The sequence below is a fragment of the Uloborus diversus genome, chromosome 8 (genome assembly GCF_026930045.1).
Source record: "Uloborus diversus isolate 005 chromosome 8, Udiv.v.3.1, whole genome shotgun sequence".
In the NCBI taxonomy this organism is placed as follows: Eukaryota; Metazoa; Arthropoda; class Arachnida; order Araneae; family Uloboridae; genus Uloborus; species Uloborus diversus.
This window is the reverse complement of record NC_072738.1, coordinates 40,161,942-40,186,456: the sequence shown is the minus strand read 5'-3', so window position 1 is coordinate 40,186,456 and position 24,515 is coordinate 40,161,942. Positions and strand designations below refer to the sequence as shown.

At 31.1% G+C, this 24,515-nt stretch overlaps 1 protein-coding gene across 1 annotated transcript in view; it reads left to right on the top strand.

The window, feature by feature from the left end:
- The first annotated feature begins 436 nt into the window (after nucleotides 1-436).
- The window catches only part of LOC129228326 (probable arginine--tRNA ligase, mitochondrial), a 49,233-nt gene continuing 25,154 nt past the window's right edge, over nucleotides 437-24,515 (top strand). Inside the window, exons 1-10 of the mRNA XM_054863003.1 lie at nucleotides 437-573; nucleotides 4,323-4,414; nucleotides 8,368-8,473; nucleotides 10,572-10,667; nucleotides 14,679-14,773; nucleotides 18,921-19,060; nucleotides 19,142-19,215; nucleotides 20,776-20,860; nucleotides 20,948-21,021; nucleotides 23,670-23,776. Of these exons, the coding sequence (XP_054718978.1) occupies nucleotides 538-573; nucleotides 4,323-4,414; nucleotides 8,368-8,473; nucleotides 10,572-10,667; nucleotides 14,679-14,773; nucleotides 18,921-19,060; nucleotides 19,142-19,215; nucleotides 20,776-20,860; nucleotides 20,948-21,021; nucleotides 23,670-23,776 (905 nt within the window). The 5' untranslated portion in view covers nucleotides 437-537. The remainder of the gene's footprint in view (nucleotides 574-4,322; nucleotides 4,415-8,367; nucleotides 8,474-10,571; nucleotides 10,668-14,678; nucleotides 14,774-18,920; nucleotides 19,061-19,141; nucleotides 19,216-20,775; nucleotides 20,861-20,947; nucleotides 21,022-23,669; nucleotides 23,777-24,515) is intronic.

Here is a 24,515-nt window from a genome sequence, read left to right as displayed (position 1 = left end):
GAAAGCAATAGGATCACAAGAAGTTTAAAAGCGGTGGAGCAGAAAATGCTGTCCTCTCTGATTCTTACGTCTTATTGCACATGACTACCAGGGTCAATTGAGAAGTTACAGAACGATAGAAACGCTATTCGGTCGTAAGGTTAAAATAAAATACATCAAGGCTCTTTCTTTTTATATAACTACGAAAATACTGCGGCACACCGGGTTCCTTGTCACGGCGCAACCAGTGTGCCGCGGCACACCGGTTGCGAAGCCCTGTACAGATTAGAGTCCCTGTATGAAAACGTAGTTACAGATATACGCTCCACAATATCTAAAAAAATAAATATGCGTATTGAAGAGAAGGAACTCTGTCATCCAGTCTCTCATCTAAGTATTGCGCCTAAGCGTCGAAAGAAAGAAAGTTTGCAAACAAAATCATCCGTACGTGCTTATAGTGAGAGAAAAAAAATCTTTTCTGCTCCAAGACGGAGACAGTAATGTAAATGTCTCCAATTTGTTTTTATTTGTAGCACTTGAAAGAATAAAGTAGCATCAATGGCGTCATTTTTTCGAAAGTGCATAGCTCAAAAGGTATTAATGTATAGTTTCTAATTTCGTTTATGTCTTGAAGTTTCCACAAAAATATGCTGCTTTGAAAACTGCAACTTAAAACGAAAATTTTAAACAGTTTGCAGTCCTCTTTCTTTTTAAAAGCTTAATCCAATCATTTGGCACTTTTTTTTCCCTTGTTAATGTAACTTATGTGTTGTGTAATGGCTTGGTTTGATTGAAAATCAAACTTATAATTTTAGATTTCAACAATATTGATTTTGATCACGTTCGACAAGAAGAACTTTGCTATGTCTAGTTTGGCGAAGAACTTGAAAATCGCGGTAAATGTTTTACATTATGATAACTCACCCAGGATATCTATGAAATATTTTTCATGTTCCTTCCAGCAGGCCTTGCAAAATTCCATAACTTTAGCAGGGCTGGAAAAGGTTTTTAGGGTTCAAATCCCTCCGAAAATTAAAAAAAAATCTTCCGAAAATGTTTTCATTAAAAATAATGTTTTCAGTTTCATTTGAAAAATGGTATGTTTTTTTACAAACTGATGCATCAGAAAAAATCTTAAAACATTAAAAAACCACAAAATTTTCCATCATTAACTCTCATTTTTCTTTGTTGTTCTCATTCAACCTTTTTTTCAAAATAAAGAGACTTGAGTGCAATATCTTGAGTTCTGCAGAATTTAATTGTTTCTACAGTAGATCAGTTTTTCTTTGTTTTCTGCTTGGGCGTGCTTACTAGAGAGTTGGTTAGTTTACCATTATTGCAAGTTCTAATCTCAGATGAGAACAAAAATATTGTGATGCATCACAAACCTCGCATTTAGAGGCGGATCAAGTGAAGTGGGAATCCTAAGCAGTAGAAATTTTTGTGCCTCCTGAACTTTAGTAAAAAATAGTTCAAATAAAATTTAAAAATGAAGTATGAACAAAAATTAAAACGCAATATCATCACACGCAGTGGCGGATACAGGTGGAGGGTCATGACCTCCCTCCCCTGTAACAGTAAATAGTTTTCGAATTCTTTTTTTTTTCGGGGGGGGGGGGGAGGGGGGGGCTATTAACTGTCACCTTTTTATTTATAGCATATGTATTTAAAATATGTAGACAGTAAAATAGTTTTTCTTGAGACTGTTAGTCTGTGGAGCTGTGTTCAGGAGCCAGTATAATGAAAAGCAACAAAAAAGTGTCTGATGCCTGATCGCTTTGTATGCAACAAATTTAACAATGATAGATATTGTAAAACTATGTTCAAAGCTGCAGGGAACACTTCAATCAATGAAACATCTGATTGTGTAAATGTTTTATTTTATGTAATAAAGTGCTGCTGCACCCACTTTGGGAACTCCTGACCTATTACAAAAACAATAAAGCATTTGGGTGACAAAGCAGTGTAGTTTCTTTTTTTTAAACTGATGAACCCAAAACCGATGGAAACATATCTGGAGTTCCTATATCAGACTGTCTTCGTCAACCTCTGATTTTCTACAATTGGAATTAATCAATCGGTGAATAATTTATCAAGTCTGAATTATATTTATAGAATACTTAATTTTTAATTAGATTTTCGCTGCATTTTTTATTATTATTTTAAGTGATGTTTTACTATTATTTTAAGTGATGTTATTTTTCTGCATACAAGATGGATGCGTGGAGTGTCATGCAAATTTGTAATCTAAGATGGATATGTGTCTAGTATTATGCAAATATTTAATCAACCAGGGGTTTTGTGATCCGAAATTTCCAAAAACTTTGAGTTGTCGTTTCCGGAAATTTTCAACTTCCATTCTAAAACTGAAAAATTATTTTAAAAGAAAACTTTAAAACTGAATTTTATCAATGATTTTGATGATTTTTGTAAGCATATTTGAAGAGCTTTTATGATTTCAATGATTTTTGTTTTTATATTTGAAGAGTTCTTACGGGGTAGGGGAATTGTTCATATAAGACAATTTTTGGAGGTAAAACTACGTTCTTGAGCATGACCCGCCCCCCCCCTAAAATTAAATCCTGTATCTGCCCCTGGTCTAACAATAAGTTTTATTCAAGTACCTTATAAGAATTTTTCTCATGAGCGCAAATTCATAATGAGAGCAAAATCATTTATTATTTTTTTAGTGTTGATGCAGTTTTACATCTCCTGTGGTATGTACACCCTTTTTTTTTTTTGAGACGCATCACCCAGCCCTAGTACACAGTAAGATGAACTGATGGACATTAGCCTTCTTTTTAAGTCACCAAAATCATGTTAACTGCATTCCAGGGTTGGTAAAAAAACCAAAAAAACCGGTTGTTTTGGTTTAAACCAGGTTTTTTTGGTTTAAACCGGGTTTTTTTTTGGTTTAAATACTATTTGCGAGAAAAATAATTAATTTTCGGAAGGTAATTAAGGTTCCATGTAATTAACAGTTATTCAATAGTCACAGTATACCTAATTTCTTGATTAATTAAAGAGATAAGAACAAAATCTTGTAACTAAATTAAATAATTAAAATAGCTTTCTGCGGGGAAATATTGATTGAAATGTTTGACTTGATTAACATATTAGTATGCATGTATATATAGACCCTTTATGATACGAAATGCTTCAAGAAGTGGTTGTGATGCGGGTTAAGATAAAATATAATGAAGATCCAAGAAAAAAAACTTTATAAAACCAACATAATATAAATAATTATCGAATAAAGGTAAAAGTTATATTTTTAAGCATAATCTTTTCAAAAGAACAATTTTCATATTTTTTCTTTCTGATCTTACATAATGCTGATTTTTATATAAAAAATGTCGCAAGTATTGAAGTAAAGCAAAAGGTACAACAGTACATGATTGAACAGTCAAAAAATCGATTGCTGTTGTACTGACAAAGTTTTTAAAAAAAGTGCTGTTCTATATTCGACTCCGTTCTTATTTTGGAAAGACTTGGAAAAGATATCGACTATCGCTAAAACAAAGAACCAAATCAAAAATACAAAAATTGGTGTAACATGGCTTAAATTACAGCTTATTTACTGGCATATATGTTGCATCCAGCATTGAAGTTTAAAAGATATTAAATGCAAACTCTTTAGAACAAATAAATGTGTAGCAAATTCTATTTCAAGAAATTTTTTTTGCCAAAAATGTTATGTACGTGAAGTATAAACTTTTTTTTAAAATTTGATTCAAAAAATATTATTTGCGTTCACCTGCAGAACAAATTTTAATTTTTAGGTGCAAACAATTAAGTTAGACTGTTGATTACCTTACAAGTCAAAGTTAAAATTCCAGGAAAGTGCAAATAAATGGGCAAAAATGTCACACCCCTGCAACAGGAGTGAGCAATATAATGGATTGCATCTACAATAAAAGATTCAATCCTTAGTAAATCTTAACTAATCATGCAAATTAAGCATAATGATGGAAGTTGACTGAAATCTGCTTTATGGCACATATATGAAATAAAAAATATAGTAATATTTTTTTTTTTTTTTTGATTAAAGCTTGCATTTTGGAGAAGCAACTTTGCAATTTTAGTATTTATCTCTGCAACTTAGCTAGGAACTTAGCATAAATGGAATTTTACATTTTTCAATATGTGTGGGGAAGTCAATGTAAACCTGTAAAATGGATTTTTTTTTTTTGGCTTTTTTTTTAAAAAAAACCATTTAAAAAAAAAACCAATTGGTTTAAACCAACGTGGTTTAAACCAAACAACCCTGATGTGAATAAAAATTTTTTAGTTTCTCCCAAATGGTGGTTGGCTGATTAACTAACTCTATTTAAACATTCTAGCTGGCTCCATTTCTACTTGGAAGTAATAAAAATGAAGTAGGTGACATCATTAGTTCAGTGTCTTCCTTTGTAAAAGTTGACAAATATAAAAGGTAAGCACATTTTACGATTTTCTTTTGATCTCATTTTTTTTTTAAGAATAGCAATCTATAAGTTACTCTCAAGTAAACTCATGAGAGGTAGAAAAATTATCCTAATGAAAAATCAAATAATTTTTTGAATAAGCTGTTTTGTTAATAAAGATTTTTTTCTGAGCTAAAATGTGTTCATTTTACCAAACTATTTTATGTATATGTTATTATTGAATGATACAAAGTGCTCCATGTATTTGTAAACAGTTGTGTAAAATGATCTCTGCTTCTTTATAAACAAATATATAAAAAAATTACTTTCTTTTTTTCTTTAATTTTTTCATACATTATCAGTTGCACTGCGAATTTTTTGAGTAAATCTTTTAATTTGACCTATATTCAGTTACCTCAAATGACCATGTAATTGCTAGATATTAGTCAAAGTTTGTCTGTAGTTTTTATGCATTAGTACTGGAATTTTATGGCCGTTATGTTAAATCTCGGGTGCCGACGAGGAGAAAGGGCATATAAACTGCGTCATTGAAATTTTTAGGGAGCTTAATTTGAAAGTTTATTTTCTCAATTTTTTTTTTTTTTGGGGGGGGGGGAGAGTTGTGCTATCACACTTGAGTGGGATGGGCACACCTGGATCAACTGTCAGATTAAGTCAAAAGTAGCTGCCAAATAGGAGGCAGCCTTAAACACATTCCCTTCTTTCAGTGGCGCACACAGGACTTTTGTAAGGGGAAGGTCCAAGATAAAAAATCTCATTCTCATCTCATACCCCAACATGCCGTCAAACATATTGACTTGATTTTATCGATTATCGAGAACGAAAAACAGTAAAAAATAAACTATGGAATAAATAATTAGCATTATTCAATGAATTGTACTTAAAGAATTAACCAGAAAGCAAAATAATTTATGCATTTAGTTTTCTCGTAGTTAAAAAATGATTCAACAAATCAAATTCATCGTTGTAGAAGCACTATATAATTATAGAAGTTCATAGAATCTCATTTTAATCTGTAGTTACAAAACTAAAAACATATTTATTACAGTGTATTCATTTATAATCACCATTCTGCTTGTTTTAGGCAATTCGTTGTAGGAAAAGTGCACATTATTTTTAAAAATCTTTTAACATTTGGACTTTATTTTTCACTTCTTACAACTGAAATTATTGTTTCCTTTTCTTGAAATTGTTATGCGTACAAAATACGTAGAATCGTAATCAATTGGGGAAAAAAGCCAGACCTATGGGTGTGGGAGGGGTCCGGACCCCTCCCTTGTGTGCGCCACTACCTTCTTTTGATCTAATTTGATGAACCATGTATTATAATTGACACCAAAATGAAATGCTGCTATAGTCTTTGTACTAAAGCTCTAGACTAAGAATTCTGAATAGTAGTTCCTAACCTAAAATAGTAGCCACTTTTGCACTTTTAGTTGCCATTTAAAAAAAAAAGTATATTGCAACACTAAAAGTACAAGTAAATAACCTATTTGCTATTAGTAATACTAGCAACTAGAGATGTACCGAGTACTCGGTAACTACTCGGCACTCGGCCAATTTGCCAATTACTCGGTACTCGGCCAAGTTTTGATCAGATACTCTGCCAAAACCGAGTAGTTGCAAAATATTTAATATTGTACAAGACAAATATTAAAATTTATAAAAAAAAAAAAAAACGCAAGCATATGTAATATTCTGCAATCATTTACAAGTCAAATTTAAATTTTGAGAATAATGAAGTTTGTAATGCTTCAATGGAATAAATCTTTATTTTTTGTCCCCAAAGTTAATAAAACTTATTTATTAAAGATTGTGCAAAAAAAGGTAAATATAGAAGATATGGAATTTTTATACTAAAAAACTGTATTTTTGCTACAAACAAAAATTAGTTATAAGAAATATAAAAATATCTTTGCTTAAAAAACAAAAGGAAATAAAACAATGTTAAAAGCACAGTGCAGGAACACTGCAGACATGTGTTTTGGCATTACAAGGAATTCTTTTTTCAATGCACAAAATGTGAGCTCGTGGATTTAAAGGCATCCGACAAAAGTCGGATTTTTTTGTCGAATGTCTTTACATTCTTTAGCTCACATTTTTTGCACTGAAAAAGACATTCCTTGCAATACAGAAACACAGTTCTGCAGTGTTCCTGCACATTTGTTTTATTTGCTTTTAAAAATTATTTATGTTTGGCGAACTAAAACTATAATAGATTGGTATAATTTGTTTGAATTCCAACTTGATTAATCATACTTTTTATTTATTTATTTTAATTTTAAAAATAATTTTTTTGTAAAACTTTTGATATAATATATAAGCAAATTTTTTTAACTAATACGTAGTTAAATTTCAGCCGGAATTTAGTTTTAAAAACTAAAATGGACATGGAGGTCTATACTACTATTCCAATAAGTTCAAAATTCATCACATGTGTGTTGGTGGTTCTTCTTAAAATATAATTGGTGCTCGGTAACTAGGTACTCGGCTGAGTACTCGGCCAAAGTTCTACTCGGTATGTCTCTACTATTAGTACAATAGACCTCTGGTCGCAGTGCTTGGCTCTGCTGAGCGACCCTCTCCTTCATTTCATTTCATACTAGCAACAAATTAAAATATTATGATATTCTACAAAAACAACAAACAAAATTTGAACTGATATATTTTTAATATAAAGATATAAACATTCAACAAAAACAAATATTTTGCAATTTTTTAAAATTATAATGCAAGTGTAGGCAATATGTGACTAAAGAAAGCAAATGTAAATACATATACAGGGTTTGGTTAATTTATTAATCAAACATTTCTGTAGCTTTGCATGATTATTTTTCAAGAAATTAGGAACTGTAAAAGGTCATAAATGCAAAACCGAACCATTTTTAAATATGAGTAAGTTGTAAAAATATTAGGAAGGGCTCAAATAATGCCCACATGTGAATTCACTTCAAGGTCGACTGAACGCACCATGTTCTTACGACAACCATGGTTTTCTTTTATTTGAATGAAAATTATTTTGTTTTGTTTTCTAGAGTGTCTAATGGAATAATATCCTACCTCACTTTGTTGAAAGAGATCATCCTAAATTAATGTCTTCTGAAATGCATCAAAACTTTTTGAGTAAAATAGTGATGCTCACAATAACAAAAACTTAGTACTAGCAAAGTGTTTCCTGTATACATTTTTAATATAAATGAGCTGTAAAAATTTATTAGAGATTATAATTCATTAATAAATTCCTTATATGGAGTAAAGAAATCAAATTTCGTTATACAGTCAAACTTTTATTTTGTCTGATTTTATCACTGGATGACTGTATTTTCAAACTAGTTAGTTCAAACTTCAAACTACAGTAGCCTCCACTTGTATGAATTACATTTGTTCTAAACAGTTTAGATTCCATAAAGTGGTTGATTCAATAAAAGGGCTAATTCAATAAAGCTGGATTTTGTTCCGTTTTTGTCAATTTGATTCATCAAAGCATGTGATTTATTTAAGCACTGATTCAATTAACTGGTGTCCACTGTAGTTAACAAATAACAAATAAATATGTTTGAGCTTGAAAATTAAATGAATGAATTACCAACGTTTTGATGAACAAAAAATTGCTTTCTTGGATGACTTTCCATCCAAAAGCTAACACTTCTTTGCATTGAAAAAAGTGTTCCTTGTAACACCGAAACATGTGTCTGCAATAATTTGCAATTTTTGTGCATCAAAACATTGGCAATTCATTCATTTAATAGTCCACTGTAGTTGCTTTTAATGTGTATGAATTCAAATTAGTAGCTCTCTCTAATATAAATGTATGTACTACTACCGTATTCCTCTTACATTTTCTCAAATTTTTGTTCTGTAGTTCATATTGCTGTTGTTAATAATGAAATTATGCAATGCAGATTTTGAATTCTAATTTATTTAATCTTATTGTACTGTATTTATTGCCGTTTCATTTCAGCAAGGAAACAAAACTAGTACTTTCTTGGAAGAAGCTATGTGATTCATTTATTTTTAAAGACAATGATCTGGAGCCATCCAAAGTGGTTAGATTACTGAGAAATCAAGTAAGATAGCTCTTCAGTCAAGTTTTTTTTTTTCTTAATGTGTCTTTTTAGATTTGATCTTTATGTACTTTTTAGATTTTAATTTGATTCTTGTTATGCATTCTCCCTTTAGTTATTTAATTTTTATTTTCTCTTTTTGTACTTTAATAGTTTTTTTTTTCTTTTGGTTGTTGGTGCAAAGACATCTTTTCACTTTAATTGTAAAGGATTGTCTTTTTTTCTCTTCTTCTTTTGGAGGTTTTTTTTTTTTTTTTTTTTTTTTTCATTGCTGAAATTCAGTTGGATGTTTGGTATTTCATAGGTAGGCTCAAAAATAGAACACAAGTATTCCACTAACATTGATTAATTTCTTTTCCTTGTTTCCATAAAAATGATTCAGAGCTGCAAGATTTTATAAGTCAATCCGACAGGGGGAGGGGGTATTGATTTATGGTCATTTCACTAGGTTATAAATAAATGAATTACCTACATGTAAAAATATAAATTTTAAAAAAAATCGTACACAATGTGTTAAATTACCCTGCTTTATGAAGCTTTTTGTTTTTTCAATGCTATTATGCTAAATAATACAAGCACCCGGCGTTTTCTTTTGTGAAATTCCTCTAGTTTAAGTTAACTTTTACCCTTTGTGTCACAAACAAAAGTGTTCATTATTGAAAAACTATAAGCAGTTGAAAAGAATGTTTGACCCTTTGAATTGATAAGTACCAAAACCATGGGCTAGCTTTAGATTCCACAGGGATTCCCCCCCCCCCCCTAGGGGCAAAGGCGCACCCCTCTCAATATCGCAGAGACCCCCTCCTCCCAAAACGCAAGCCCCCTCCCCCAAAATGAGAAAAAATACCCCTTTTAAACATCCCCCCCCCCCACACACACTGAAAATGTTAATGGCACAGTCTGCGCCATCCTGAATTCCATTAGATCTAAAAATGAGGAATTAAAATTATTATATTTGCCTCCTATAACTAATGAAAGTTCAAAATCTTTCAATGTGATATCTCTACTTTTTCTGTCTTGGAGAAGCAGAAATTATTCCTGCATACTTAAAAAAAATGAAAAATGCTCCTGGATGTCTGTAAAAAGTGGTTAATTGGAAGTTTTTTTTTTTTTTTTTTTTTGAAAATAAGGATGATGATAATAATAATAATAGAGTTGCAAATTCAAAATATGTTCTCATACATTCATTCTAGCATTCATATTCTTTCTTAGCAGTTATTGTAATTATCATTTAACTTTATCTAAAAACTAGTTCAGTAATAAAAAATAAAATTAAATCAAATATAATGTATTATCTTACAAATAAGGCAAGTTCTTTGCATGACTCAATGCAAATGAAGGAGTTAAAAAATTCTTGGGTAGTACAACTGTTATTAGTTGCTTTTACACTTCACTTTTATAGTTCTATAACCAGGGGTGTCGCCCCCCCCCCCCCCCGAGAGCAAGACCCCCCCCCCCTAATTTTAAACAAATTTAGTTCAATTTAGGTTTTAATTAAAGTTGCCATCTACTGGCAACTTTGCTATGACTTGTGTCTTTATTCCAAATAAAAGATCCTTTTTTTTTTAAAGTATCAATTAAAAATCTCATTTTCGGTATTTTTTGAGTTGTGTCACTATTCTTTTTAAGCGACAAAGTGTCTCTGCAGTTTTTGATCAAGCTATATAAAAAAAAGTAATAAAGCCTTTTTTTAACCACGGAAAAATCTATGATCAATGTGGTCCTCAATGTAAGCCAAACATAACTGGTGAATGTTTTAGTATTTAAAGAATCCCTTTTCAATGTAAAAATGTATGAGCTTATAGATAAAAAACGCCCAACAAAAGTTTTGGTCATGCTTTTTGCATGGAAACAGTCATTAACATAAAATTATGTACTAGTGAATTTTCTATCTTCCCTTTGTAATCTAATACCCACTTTGTGACATAACATGTGCTGTAAATGTTGAGATTCTTTTATGTTCAGTTGTCTGTATTTATTTATAAAAAATGATTAAGACATTTTCTTTTTGTTACAACCTTGTAGTGATAGTTAATGAAAGTGTTGTTGTGAGCATTTTGTGTTTGTTTGATGTACAACTGTATTGTATTAACTTTTACAGGGACTTCCAACTGCTGAAGGATTTATTGATATTGAGCTGAATGAATCACGTAATCCTGCTTTAGTATTTACAGTTGATGAACATGTTTTTTCAAAGGTAAAATATTGCTATGTTAGTATGAATTGAGTGCTCCGGGTATTTTAACTGCACAAGTTCTTAAATTTAATAGACAAAATTCCTCTTTAAAATCAAACTTGCTGGTTTTTTTTTTGGAAATACATGAGCCAGTTCTTGGGTTTTACTTCCCATTCATATTTCTATTTACGTGCCAAGGGAAAAAAACAAACTCCTGAAAAAAATTGCATCAATGAAGTAATCTTGTAATTCATGTATAAAATATATTTATACATGAATTACAAGATCATGGTATTGTCTCGCCTCCTCTCTCATTTTTTGTTTTTATGGGTCATATTTTTACAAAAGAATTCCATATCATAAAAAAAATTAAATGAGCACGCATTGTGCAAAAAGAAGTAATTTTCACAGGAAAGATATAGAATGTTGAGGGGAAAGTTTAATTTATTTTAAAAATAACCTTAAACCAAAAATTTTCTATAGTTGTAGATTATTGATCAGTTAACTACATCCCACACCTCTTATTTCTTTTATTCCCCCACCCCTCCCTCCCGTCCTTTTTTTTCTTTTTCCAAGACAGCCAAATAACAAGAAAGGCTTCAAAATGCTATGCTTCGGAAGCCCCTGCCAAAATCATTAAAGAGCGTCTCAAATATTGTTTCCAGGGGAGAATTACCAAACACCTTGCCTTCTAACAACATCGAAAATCGTTTAAGACTGCTTTTTTAGAGCTACAATTTTGAAAAATTACCGAGGTCCTTACATTACCAAATATAGTTTAGTCACAATTTTAAGACTTCAATTTCGAAATATTTTCTGACAAGAACCTCAAACCCCCTCCTTCTAATAACGTCAAAAATTGTATTTTTAAAATGACAATTGATTGAGGCGTCATTAGCACGTCCCCTTTAAATAGAGTGAACTGGTGCTCCCCAATGATATCTGAAAATGAATAAACAACAATTCCAAAAGCATTAAGATGGAAAGCTTTAAACCCCTCCCTTTAATATCACTAAATATCACTAAAAAACTTCTATTTTGAATTTTTTTTTTGTGGGGAGCCCCTTTTCTCATAACATCAGCAAAGTTTGTCGTTAACTGGGTTTTGGAACTTAAAATTCTAAAAATTGGGTGAGTGGTGATCGATTTCACTGTAGTTTTCAAAGAAAAAAAAATTGTCGGAGACAGCTCCTAATTCCCATCCCTTACCCTAAAATCAACATATATCGCTTATGATTGCATTTCTTAGAATTCAGATACTAAAAATTTCCTTGGAAAGCCCCTCAAACCTTCCTCTCCATAACATCATCAGAGACCATCTAAAACTGCGTTCTTGGATTACAATTTCAAAAATTTCTTCAGGGGATGACCCCCAGCCTCCCCTATCAGATAGAGAAAATTTTAAGTGTGGCCTCCCTAAAAATGTATTCTGGTTTCACCACTTATATAGGTATCTTCCTCTAAACTATGGCATAGATTCTTAAAAGAATTAGCTTTGAACTACTTGGAACTGAAATTTCGATGGTATTCATTGTGGCCTTTGTGACCAGCCAAGCTCAACCTGCTCCTGCTAAGCCTTTATGAGTGGCCAATGGTGTAGAGAGAAATTTTTCATGCAAGTGGAGGAGGGGGGAGGCGTTCATGTGAAATTTTTCACAATTAAAGGCCAAAAAGCACATATTTAGGCGGCCCTTACATGTGTGTTCATACATATAACTTTTTTGCCTCATGGCGGGGGGTCACCACCACAACCCTTGCCTATGCTATTGGCCCAGTCATAGCAGTAAGTAAAAGTAATTAAAAAAAAGTTTAACAAGACACGATTTAAACTAATTTGTACAAAAGATTTGCTTAAAACCCTCTCGTTTTGCATTTCACAAATAGTTGCAGAGGGGATAGACTATTTGTTAGAACAACTCATTAGAGAATAACAGGGTTCGTACGGGTCATGGAAATCCTGGAAAGTCATAGAAAAAAAATAACAGAATTTCAGACCTGGAAAAGTCATGGAAAATTGAAATTTTCATTGAAAGTCATGGAAATTTATTTCAAGTCATGGAAAAATTTCCTGGACAAAGAGAAAGGAACAGTAGCTAAACTGAATTTTGAAATCTCATTGCATCCACTTCTGTCGCAGCCGCTTGCCATTTTTTGCGATGTGGTTTTACTGCCTGGACATCACTTATTTTGAATTTTCTGTTATTTTCAACACTTCTTATGTTCCATATTCTGTGGTAGTAAAATTTCACATTCTTAGTTTTGCCACGCCCACTCAAAAAAAGCAATTCAATTGTATGCAAATTCGATTCCATCACTCGTAAGGACTTTATTATTAAATTTATCAGAGTTTATCTTAATTTATTGAATGTTTTAGAAAATAAAGATCTTAAGTCAGGCGATAGAATACAGAAAAAGAGGAATTCTAATGCTCTAAAACAGTAATGCCCAACATACGGCACGCAAAACTAATCCACGCGACCCACTGCTACGTTCAATGGTGAGAATTAAACGTGTTTTGGAATTTCTGAACCTATTAATTTATATGCATTTGAAAATATGCAAATTTGTAAACAAAACAAATATACTTTTGAATCAGAAGATTGATTCATTAATGAATAGTTTTTTCAAAAAAGATCTGGTTTAGAAACATAAAGAACTAAACTATGTGGCTTTCCTTCAAAGAACCAAAATACTGTCAAGTTACGTGGATGATTAAAGGCACTGTTGACACTAAAAGGTATTTTTTGAAGCAAATTTATTGAAACTTAGTGATGACTCATTCAACCTTTGTCCCAATCAATATCATTCTGCTTGTTTAAAAAAAAATATCAGACATTTAAGCATCATCATATTCGCTTCACTGCATTTTTACTTTACTTAAATTTATATGATGAAGACAAATAAGAATAGTTTAGTGTTTTAAAAGTGCACTTATATTTTTTCCATTACAAGTAAGTGCTTCAATGAGACTGGCATTCATACAGACGTTTTGCTAATGCTCATTTCCAAATATTACCAAGTTTGAGATTAAATAGTGCTATTCTCTTCGTATAACGAGGTCATGAAAATTTTCATTGAAGTCATGAAAAAGTCTTGAAAAAGTCATGGAATTTTTTCATCCAAATAGAGTATGAACCCTGAATAATAAGTTTATATCATACCTTAATGTTCATTAAGTTTCTTGTTGCCAAAGATTGGCATGTATGTATGTTTGTATCCCTCAAAAAAGAAAAAAAGCCTTAACTGGACTATTTTTGAAGTGATAGTCATAATCATCATCATGATCTTCTTCATGGATTAGGCTTTCAGCCTGTTCCGGCTTCCTGGTCTGCCCACCGCTTTATAGGTCAACTGCGGTCTCATTTGCCTTTGGGTTGATAGTAGTAGAGGGCTCTTGGTCGTCTTCCACGCGGCATTCTTTGTACGTGGTCTCTTCATTTTGTACGATAATCGGTAATTTTTCCGTTAAGGCTATAGATCTGTAACTCTTTTCGTATATCTTCGCTTCTTATTTTGTCTAGGATGGTGCAATGTTTGACCGCTCAAAAAAATCGCATCTCCGCTGTCTGAATTCTGTTTGTTGTCTGAGAGTTCATGGTCCATGTTTCCGAGCCATGGAGCAGTGTTGGCACTGCCATAACCCTATAGAATTTCATCTGAGTTCTGTGCAATGTTTTTAATAAGAACTAAAGTTGATAGATTGCATTATTTCCATTTTGTTTTTGCAACTTTTGAATTATTTTACTAATTACTTGTTAAATGTTATTTATTTTGATTTTATCCTTAGAAACATCTGTTCTTGCCTTTTTATTTGCAGCATGTGCATTGATCGTCCAGTTTTGTTTCAAAAGCTGATTGTTCCTTACTGTATAATGCCTAAAAAAATTTTTGTCAGAGATAAAAAATTGTTAAATCGTTCAGTTTCAAATGTTGTATATTGTGAAATAGTTTCAATCAAATAAGAAATTTGAATTTAATCTGAAAATGAAAGAAACTGATTCAGACTAATGTCATGCACATATTGTTTTGCAGTTTGTTTTAATGGACATTAGTAATACAGAAAATTTAGTTCAAAACAGCTGCCTGTTTGAAAATATATCTCAGAAGAAAGTACTAGTTGCCTGTAGGTATGATCTACCTAGAATATAATTACTTTTATATAATAATTTTTGTAGGGTAGTTTTTATTCATTTTATTGCACCTTCTATACTTAAACAAAATCGCTTATTTAACATCTAAACTAAAGACCAAACAGCACGAACTTCAGGGTCACGGATTTGGATAAAATTCTAGATATAGATCAAAAACCCCTAGATATGAACCCCGATCAAGCGGTTTGACTGCATAGGCCCTAGTTTGGCTGCAAGGGGGGTCCAAATTTGCTAATTTTGACCCAGAAATGCATTGATATTTCTATTGAAATTTGGGATTTCGGCACAATGTTCGTTTTCCAACACACTTGGAGCGTCTTTGGTTAGTACAACGAGTGAAAGGCAGAACACCTATTTATTTATAGGCATTTTTTAAGTGTTTTGAAAGGTAGAAACGGTCTTGTATTTTGTTTTTGTTTTTTGTTTTTTTTTTATTTGCCATGAGCAAAAAATCAGGACTTTTTTTCCTCTTTGATTTTTTGCTTATCATTGTGTAATATCTCCGATAGCAGACGATAAACATCCACTTAAAATAAATGTTTTAATGACAAACGATAAATATTTTTTTATAGCAGACGATCAATATAAAATGAAAATAATTAATTTTATTTTGCAAACGATAAATATCCTGCAACTATGTTAATACAAGAAATAACTTCCCTATTTAAATATCGCTTAGTTTTATCATCGAATATTTAATAGTTTATCGTAAAAAGATTCTTTGAATGTTGGCAGCAAAAATATTTTACTTTACATTAAAACTAATTCATAAGTAATAGCTCTGATTTGTGCTTTTCATCACTCTTTCATAATTTTGAAAAATTTAAACATAAAATGTTTTTTCGTATTTAAATCATTTTGTAAATATTTTAGTTTACAAATTCTCTTATTTCTCCTATCATATTTTTAAACATTTTTGACATGAACAGGATCATAATGCATCACATCAATAAGCAGAGTCATACGCGATTTGGTTGCAACAATGCAAGCCAATTTTGACATGAATGTTCAAGACCGCTTGTTGTCTAGCGAAAAAGATGCCTTGGATCGAATTCTGATTTATATGAACAATGTCTTCGACAATGACGAAATTGACGGTTCGAATGTAGATCTTGAAGATCAAGGTCACTGCAACGATTAGCTTGACAAAGAACTGTCATTTTTTCATTACTTTGATCGTTCTATGATAGAAGAGATTTATGATGATCATGCTGATATATTATACACTCTATAGTATTTAATCAGTTTTCCTCGCCTAGATTTATTTCATGGTTGAAAAGAGCTTGGCAACTAACTGTGTGGGTTCAACATTGATGCTTCATCAGAGTGGGTACACCCGCAACAATTTTGCTTTGAACTGGAGGAATTCTTGAACTGCGACACCTAGAACTGCCCAAATGTTTTTTTTTTAGTCGCTGTAGGTGGTGTAAGCATTTGGCTTGCTTAAACCACTATTTCAATGGTGAAACTTTTCATTCTTCCACTATTAAAAATTATATGCAGTGAAATTTTACTGTAGCTTCATACATTTTATAATTTATTTCAACTCCAAAGTATAAAAATTAATTTTATTCTGTTAAATATTTCATCTTCCGTCATCTTTTCCAGATTTTCCAATCGTAATTTGGTGGCTTACCACCTTTCTCACCCTCTTCGTATATTTGGAAAGCTTTTTTCACCTTTTGTACATTGCATTTTCTCCACAATTTATGGTATTTTCGGTATAAATGTTTTTAAATAACACTTTACTTCAAATTATAAGATTAAATGAATTTTTTTGTCATGAAATTACACGAATAGAAACATTTTGGCATTCAAGTTATTGACTTTAAAAGAACAATCCAATTTTATTTTGAAAACTACTTATTTAAAATTTGTATTCCATGTAGTTAACTCAAAGGTAAGTGAATGCAAATGGCTCATACTGCAGTAAAATAGCAGAAAAAGAAGTAAAAATGGAAATTCTAAAAGAAACTCCATTGCATTTCCGGGTCAAAATTAGCAACTTTAGACCCTCGTTGCAGCCAAACTAGGACCTATGCAGTCAAACCGCTTTACCGGGGTTCATATCTAGTAAGATTTGACCTATATCTAGAATTTTATCCAAATCCGTGACCCTCAAGTTCGTGCCGTTTGGTAGTAAGAAAAAATTGTTAAACTAACAGACTTGAAATTTGTTTTATTGCCATCAGTACTTCAAACAGTTTTTTTTTTTTTTTTTTCGTTTGTGTCAGACAGTTCAAACAGTTTTCAAAACAATTTCCAAAAGAGGCTGACTTTTAGCTGTGATGCACTGAAATAGCCAATTTCACCATCATTAAGTTCCAAAGAAGCAAAAATTGAAACATAGTTTCACTTAAAATTGAAACTTAGTTTCACTTAAAATTGAAACTTAGTTTCACTTAAAATTGAAACTTAGTCACTATACTTCAAAACTTGGGAGCTTGTGTGTGTGGGGGGGGGGGGGGATCTCGTTCTTTGCTATGCATTGTAATGTGAATCCTATAACAGACTACAGCGCTGTAAGTGATTTAGTTCAGTGAGATAAAAGAAGTTCAATAAATGTTGCCTTTAAGCTTTAATGTTGTAGACTACATTCTGTCTTTTAAGAATTTTACTTCGAATTTTTCTTAACTAAGTGAAAAGAAGAAATTTATGTGATAGAATCGACAAGGTTAAAATACATGCTTTTTTATTATTGTTCTTATCTTTTCATCACTTTTTCAAAAAAAAAAAACTTTCATTTTTCACATGAAAAGACTCATTTTCACAATCATTTCAAAGGAAAAACACATTTTTTCATAGTATGGCAATTAAAAATACCTTTTTGGAAGGTATAAATAGTGTTGTCTTTTAACTTTGTCACTTAAAAAAACCAAATTACTTTCCCTTTATAAACTGTCAATACATTTAATTGATTCCACTAATGTGTGTCTAATCTTTACTAATAATAAAGCTGAAAGTCTCTCTGTCCAGATCTCTGTCTGTCAGGATCTTTGTGATGCGCATAGCACCTAGACCGTTCGGCCGATTTTCATAAAATTTGGCCCAAAGTTAGTTTGTAGTATAGGGGTATGCACCTCGAAGCGATTTTTCGAAAATTTGATGTTCTTTTTCTATTCCAATTTCAAGAACATTTTCCCGAGCAAAATTATCATGAGATGAACGAGTAAATTATGAAATCATCATAACGTGGAACCGTAACATGGGCACAAGCCAATTGGCAAGAAAATTCACCATACATTATTTGTAAATATACAGGCGAACCAAAAGACCTTTTAATTTTCTATTACGGGCAAAGCTGTTCGGGTACCGCTAGTTTTCTACATAAAGTGATAATTTGAATTAATCTTTGAAAACTGTTTTACTCTCACTATAGCAACTGTTTTCAGTTTCTTTCCATTATTTTCTTCCTTCTTTGAAAACCAGTGTTTGCGTTGAATTATACACTGATATTTAGGAAGGATCACACATTAGCTTGAAGCTTTTTATGTGTTATTAGCAGGAATATTTTTAAAATCCATTTTTTTTTTCTGCTGAAGTTTGGAACTTCAATGACTTGCTCTATAATTTTGCTGTTTTTTAAAATAGCATCACATGAGTAGAGGAAGCTGATGTCTTTTATTCCACATGGCATAATACCATTTTCAGTGCATTTGCTCTTCCGGTGCTTGTGTGTGATACAACTAAAGTTAAGTTGTATTCCAAGTTGGACGCTGCATCAACTTTGTCAGCAACTGATCCATTGATGTTGTCATCTGATGAAGTTTTTAAAGTAGCCCAGACACGGGAGAGGTTTTGGGGTTAAAACCCCTCCCAGAACTTCATTACATTAATTTTACTCCCTCAAATAATCAAAAAGAAAGAAAAACTATTGCGCCATTCCACAGAAAACTAGTTTTGTCCCGCTGGCTATGCCTTTTATATTTCATTAAAAATATTAATTTAAAAGTATAATGATAAAAATTTTCTTGCTTAACAAATTACAAATAGATGTGTAATTCCTTAAGCAAAAGATTTCTTAAATTTTTGTTAAACTTGAGTGTGTTGTAATTTCTAAATAAAATTTTTTCTTTTGCCTTGTGTGTTTATTACATAAACTGAAATATACTTGTTGTCCTAGCTCTTCTGCCATTGGAGATCTATTCAGCATGACTCACTTTCGTTCTGCTATCCGTAGCAAATTTGTTTTGAACATCAATAGATTCATTGGCCATGAAGCTTTGCATATACGCCACATTGCTGACTTTGGATTGGGAGCTGGTAGTAGAACTTCTTTTTAAAAGATTGAATTTTTGACCATGTGGTGAATGATTTATGTTTATAAACATTGTTTTTTTATAGCAATTTTTCTTGCTGGCCATAAAGAATTCAGCTTACATACAGATTTAAGTTCAGACCCAAGTCGAATACTAGAGGTATGACATCAAAACTGACCATGCTCTTTTTTGTTTAATGGAAATAATTTGATAGCATTGACCTAAGCTTTAGAATAACATAAATAAAAAAAAAACTATAGGCAGAACTTTTCTTTTCAATCATAACAGTTTGCAAAACAACCAGGTTATTTAAAAGCAACTAGTTATTGAGTTCAACTATTTTAAGGGGTTTTTTTTTTCCTTTCCTTGACACAGGTGTAGAATATGTATAGTCACTTTTTAACTCTTAAATAACTATTTTTATGTCAAAAAAATATATGTATATACAAAAAGAGAAAAAAATACTTAAAACATATATATATTAGATCAATACTAATATGCAAATGAATTGTAATCTGAAAAGTACAAATTAAAAAAGCACTGATTAACCCTCCGTTTTTTTTTTTTTTTTTTTTCTTTTTGGCAAAATTGTATCAAAAAATTTTTGTTAGTTGTATAATTTTTTAATAGACTATTATAATCTACTTTGAAGTATAGTGATGGACAAATTATGTTATCAACAGACGGTCTTGAAAGCATCAGTATGTATTTTAAAATAGAAAAAATAAATTTATGCCCATAAAAAATTGGTGACTGATCATATTTTAGTTCTTAATTTTTCCTACAGAAATCATGAAAAATACGTTCAAAGATATTAATCATTGAAACAGCAAAACACAATACATGTGTATGTGGTTACTGCAAGAAAATCTGCAAATAAAGTCCAATCATGTAAAAATTTCGCCTGACGATGCATTCCCGCATTTTTCCCCCCCAATTGTAACATGTATTTACAGATTTACACCCGATTGCAGTAGCTCAAAAAGCCATTTTCTTTTTATTTAAAAAAAAAGTGAAACCAATAAACCACTTGTAGGTTTGTAACATTTCTTCAATTTTTTATTTCTTGCTAAGAAAAGATAACGTTTCTGAAACAGTTGTTAATTGATAATTTTTTCTTTATGATTTCGCCATAAAAGGTATTTAGAAATTTCTGCTCTCATCAAATACAAATGCAAATGTGACGACCAGCAACAGGCTCTGGGCCCAGCTAGGCTGGTCCTAGTCAGTTTATAAGTCCCCAATGAAGATCAAGGGCCCTCTTAAAGCTATCCACCCCCTTGCTCATTACCAGCTCTTCTGGTAAGCTGTTCCAAGTGCCCATGACTCTACTAAAGAATTAATTTTTCCTAATTTCCAGGTTGGCCTGAGATTTGAATAGCTTAAAACAATGACCCGTCGTCCTGCTTTCCGTGCAAAAATTTAACCCTTAGTTAACATCTTTCATTTTGATAAATTTAAACAACTGAATCATGTCCCGTATGTAACTCTCCTTTGTTCCAGGCTATACATATTAAGCCTATTAAGTCTGTTATCATACTCTAAACCTGAAAGTCAGCTTACAAGTCTAGTAACCCTTCCTTGAAAACATTTAACAATAGAAACAGTTCTAGGAGCATAGGTGTCAATAAATATGAACTATCTAAGGATGAAGAGAAATAAAATGTGCATTTGTTTATTGAAGTACATAATGAACTTTTGTGTTCTTGTTTCATTTAGGTAGGTAAAGCAGCTGACCAGAAGTACAATGATGATTTGCATTTTCAAGAAAAAGTAGAAAACATGCTTCAGAAAATGTTTCAGGGTACAAGGCATTATAACTATCTTTATCTGGTGTTTTATTGCCTCATTTTCGATAAATTTTAATGCTTTTTTTTAAAATTATTTTAAGGAGATCAGGCAACGTTGTCAGATCTGAATGATGTTAGAAGTGCATGGATGCAGTATTATGATCTTGTTTATAAGGTGATTTTTTTTCTAATATTTCAAAGAAAGAATAAGTTTAAATTAGAATGTAAATACATTTAATTAAAGCTTTTAAAAATTTTAACTAATTAGTTTTATCTCTTCAAAAGTTACATCTTTCAAAATTTTGGTTTGTTATTTCATTAGCATATATTTTTATCTTTTCCCCCCATAAAATAGCATGAAAGTTCATTTGAATGTGTGTACTTGAAGTTTCACTCTCCTTCCTCTTCAGGGTTGCTTTATTAGTGATACAATTTAAAAACCTTTGCTTTAAGTCAATTCAATTGCTTTTTTTTTTATATCTAAGGAATTTAACCCAGAATAAGAGATTTAGAAATCTTATTCCAACAGTTGACTAGCACTAGCATAAAGAAGTATTTTAATTTTAAAAAATGTGCATTATTATACTTTAAAAAGGCTTTTTTTGTGTTAAATATATTTTTATGTAACTTCATTCAATATTCAAAGTTTAATTCTGGAATCAAGTAACTCTTATGACAGTCAATACAGTAGGTGCTGCTAAGTGTGATCACGGTTAATGTTATCATTCATTTAATGTTATCAGAATCACGAAGTCCCAGAACATTTGTATATTAACACGTGTTAAAAAAGTTGGATATTGTAATCAGTGTCTTTGTTTATTGTTATCAATTTTCATAAACTTTAAATTTTTCCCTCTTTTTTGTTCCTCAATCAACAGAAATACAAAGGCAAACCCTGGCAAGACTTTCTGTGTGGCAATTTTGTGGTTTTCAATAGCAATGCAAATTTTATCTAGAAAGGTAACAACAGGAAGTTTGTCCTCAGTGACTGCAAACTCCCCCTATAATGCCTCTTGTTTGGACATGTAAAAAATCAATCGTAGGACACGTTGCTGGTGTCTCTTTCTGTTTTGAGAGAATTAATGTGGCTTCTGAGGAATCAAGTTTCCTTCTTATCACTAAACACTAACCCCACTAAACACTTGAACACTAAAAACTTCACTTTAAATGGTCAACATGTTGGAGAAAAAACGCAATGATTTTATTGTCAAGGAAAAAATAAACATTTTAAAATGCTTTGACAATTTAACCGTGATGAATCTAAGAATGCTGCAGCACAGCTAAACATTCTCCTCAGCCATTATTTTGTAAGTTATTAAAAAATTGTGACAAGATTGAAAAGAAAGCGAAGCTAAATGAAAGTTTAAGCAACAAGCAAAACTGTGCTGGAAAATAAAGTAAAATTAAATCTGCTTTGAAACTGTGGTTTAGGAATGTCAAGGAAAATGCTTTAAAAGGGATCTTACTCAAAAAATGGACAAAAAAACACTTTACAGATGGTTTAAACGATTAAACAAAAAAAAAAAAAAACTCAGCTTTTCCTTTCTGCTAATTTAATAATTTATAATTTAAAACTGCGTTTAGTTGAGTAAATACAATTTTAATTTGCATTTGTGATGCTTTCTATAAGAATAAATGCTTCTTAATTGAAAAAAAACCCCATTTTGTTGTATCCTGGGTTCTTTTTGGTTATTAGTATCAATCAGTTATTATTATCCAATTATATTTGTCCCAAAGTGATCACATTAAGCAGCACCTACTGTAGTTATAAACTCACAGAATTTCAAACTGTTTTCTTTTTGAATATTTTTTTAAGTTATTCTCTAATAGAAAAAAAAAAATGTACAAAGTGATGTACAGTTAATGGTGTTATGGGTATTTTAAGTTAATTTTTTTAACTGAAGTTTTGTCAACTCATACAAAAAAATAAATTATATATAGTAAACTCCCGATTATCCATGGAAAAGGATGGCATGGTTACCGCGGGTAAGGGAAAACTGCAGATAATCTGAATAATAGTTAAAAAACGATACTACTGTATACAATAGCTAAAAAATATGAATAACACTCACACATACATTTAAATTTTTGCTAAAAACATTGCTACATTCCATCTACTAACGTTGAATGTAAAATATATACATATGTAAAAGCTAAAAACAAACAATAACACAATCATAAGTTTAAAAACGTTTAATGACCGTTAAAAAAATAGTGAAAAGACCAGTGGATAATCCGAGCTGCAGATAAACCGATCGTCGGCAATCGGTAGTTTACTGTACAATCAAATTATTAGTTTTAGTATTAAGTGTGAAACTTGAGTTATGTTTTAACAATATTCAAAACTTAGTTTGTTTGACATGTTTATACAGTCAAACCTCGTTCTTGCGTCACTTTGGGGTTATCAACAAAGTGTCGTCATCCAGGTATCGCGATGATGAGATTTGACTTTATTTAATGTAAAAAATCTTGATTGTTAGCGTATTATTGGAACTATGCCGCTTTGGTTATACTTTCATTAATGATTCTTTCTAACAGTTCGACTAAACTTTTTTTTAATACAGTATTATGTAATATTTTATTTTGATTCAAAGTTTTAGGTGCAGCCCAAGTCAAATATTAGTTTAAAATAAAATACAATAAAAAGAAAGTTTTTGAAAAATTTAATGAATTAATGTGAATTTTTTAAAGTAGGTAAAAAACTAAAAATTTGATGCTTCTTGATTTATCATGCTAATATAATGCTGTTTTTTTTTTTTTTTTTTTTTTTTTTTTTAAATCTTTGCTGTAGTACATTACAATTAATTATAATTTTTATTTCAGAAAATGGGCCTATCGTTTGACATAACTCATCTTGATTCTAATCATATTCAAGAAATTAAGAAAATTTATGAACAAATAGATCTGAGTGAATTTCTTTCTGTTGAAGAGTATGCATAAATATTATTTATTCCACTTATTCCAAAAAAAGATGCTTTTTATATAGCCATTATTACAGATTATATGAGTACTGCACTAGAGAAAGCAAACCTAATTTTAAAAAATCTACATATGAGTGCCCATTAAGTGGGAAAAACAATTTAAGGAAAGTTTCAGATTGACCACAGAAGAATGACTTGGCAAAGTTTTTAAATTTTAGGTGCATGGAAAATTATTGAACCATTGTTTGTGAAGTAGAGCTTGGTGAAACTCTTTGAATCAAGTAAACTAGATTGCACCTTTTTTTTTTTTTTTTTTTGATGTCCTGAATAAATAATTTCTAATGCAAATTTTGGCAAAACTAGAGAATATTGTGTTATGTTTTGGTTAACTAGTGCGAAGTTTTTAAAACTGATCAGTGTATTAGTATCATAAACATATTTATATCTAAATGTTTAAACTATCCTTTAACTAAACACAAACTGGGATATCTATCTTATGCATGTTAGAAACACAATTTAAATGCTTTTGAGAAGAACACCTCTTTGTATCTAAACCCTAGGTTTTTTTTAAAATATATAGTTAAGTATTAGATGTCATAGCCATATTGTCGATATATTGTGTACTAGCTTACTATCCGGCATTGCCCGGGTGCTTTTTAATGCAACATGTCTTTTAGATAATCAATTGAATGAATTCTATCTAAATGAGCGTAAAAAATACTCTCACAACGCTTTCTAGGCTTAAATC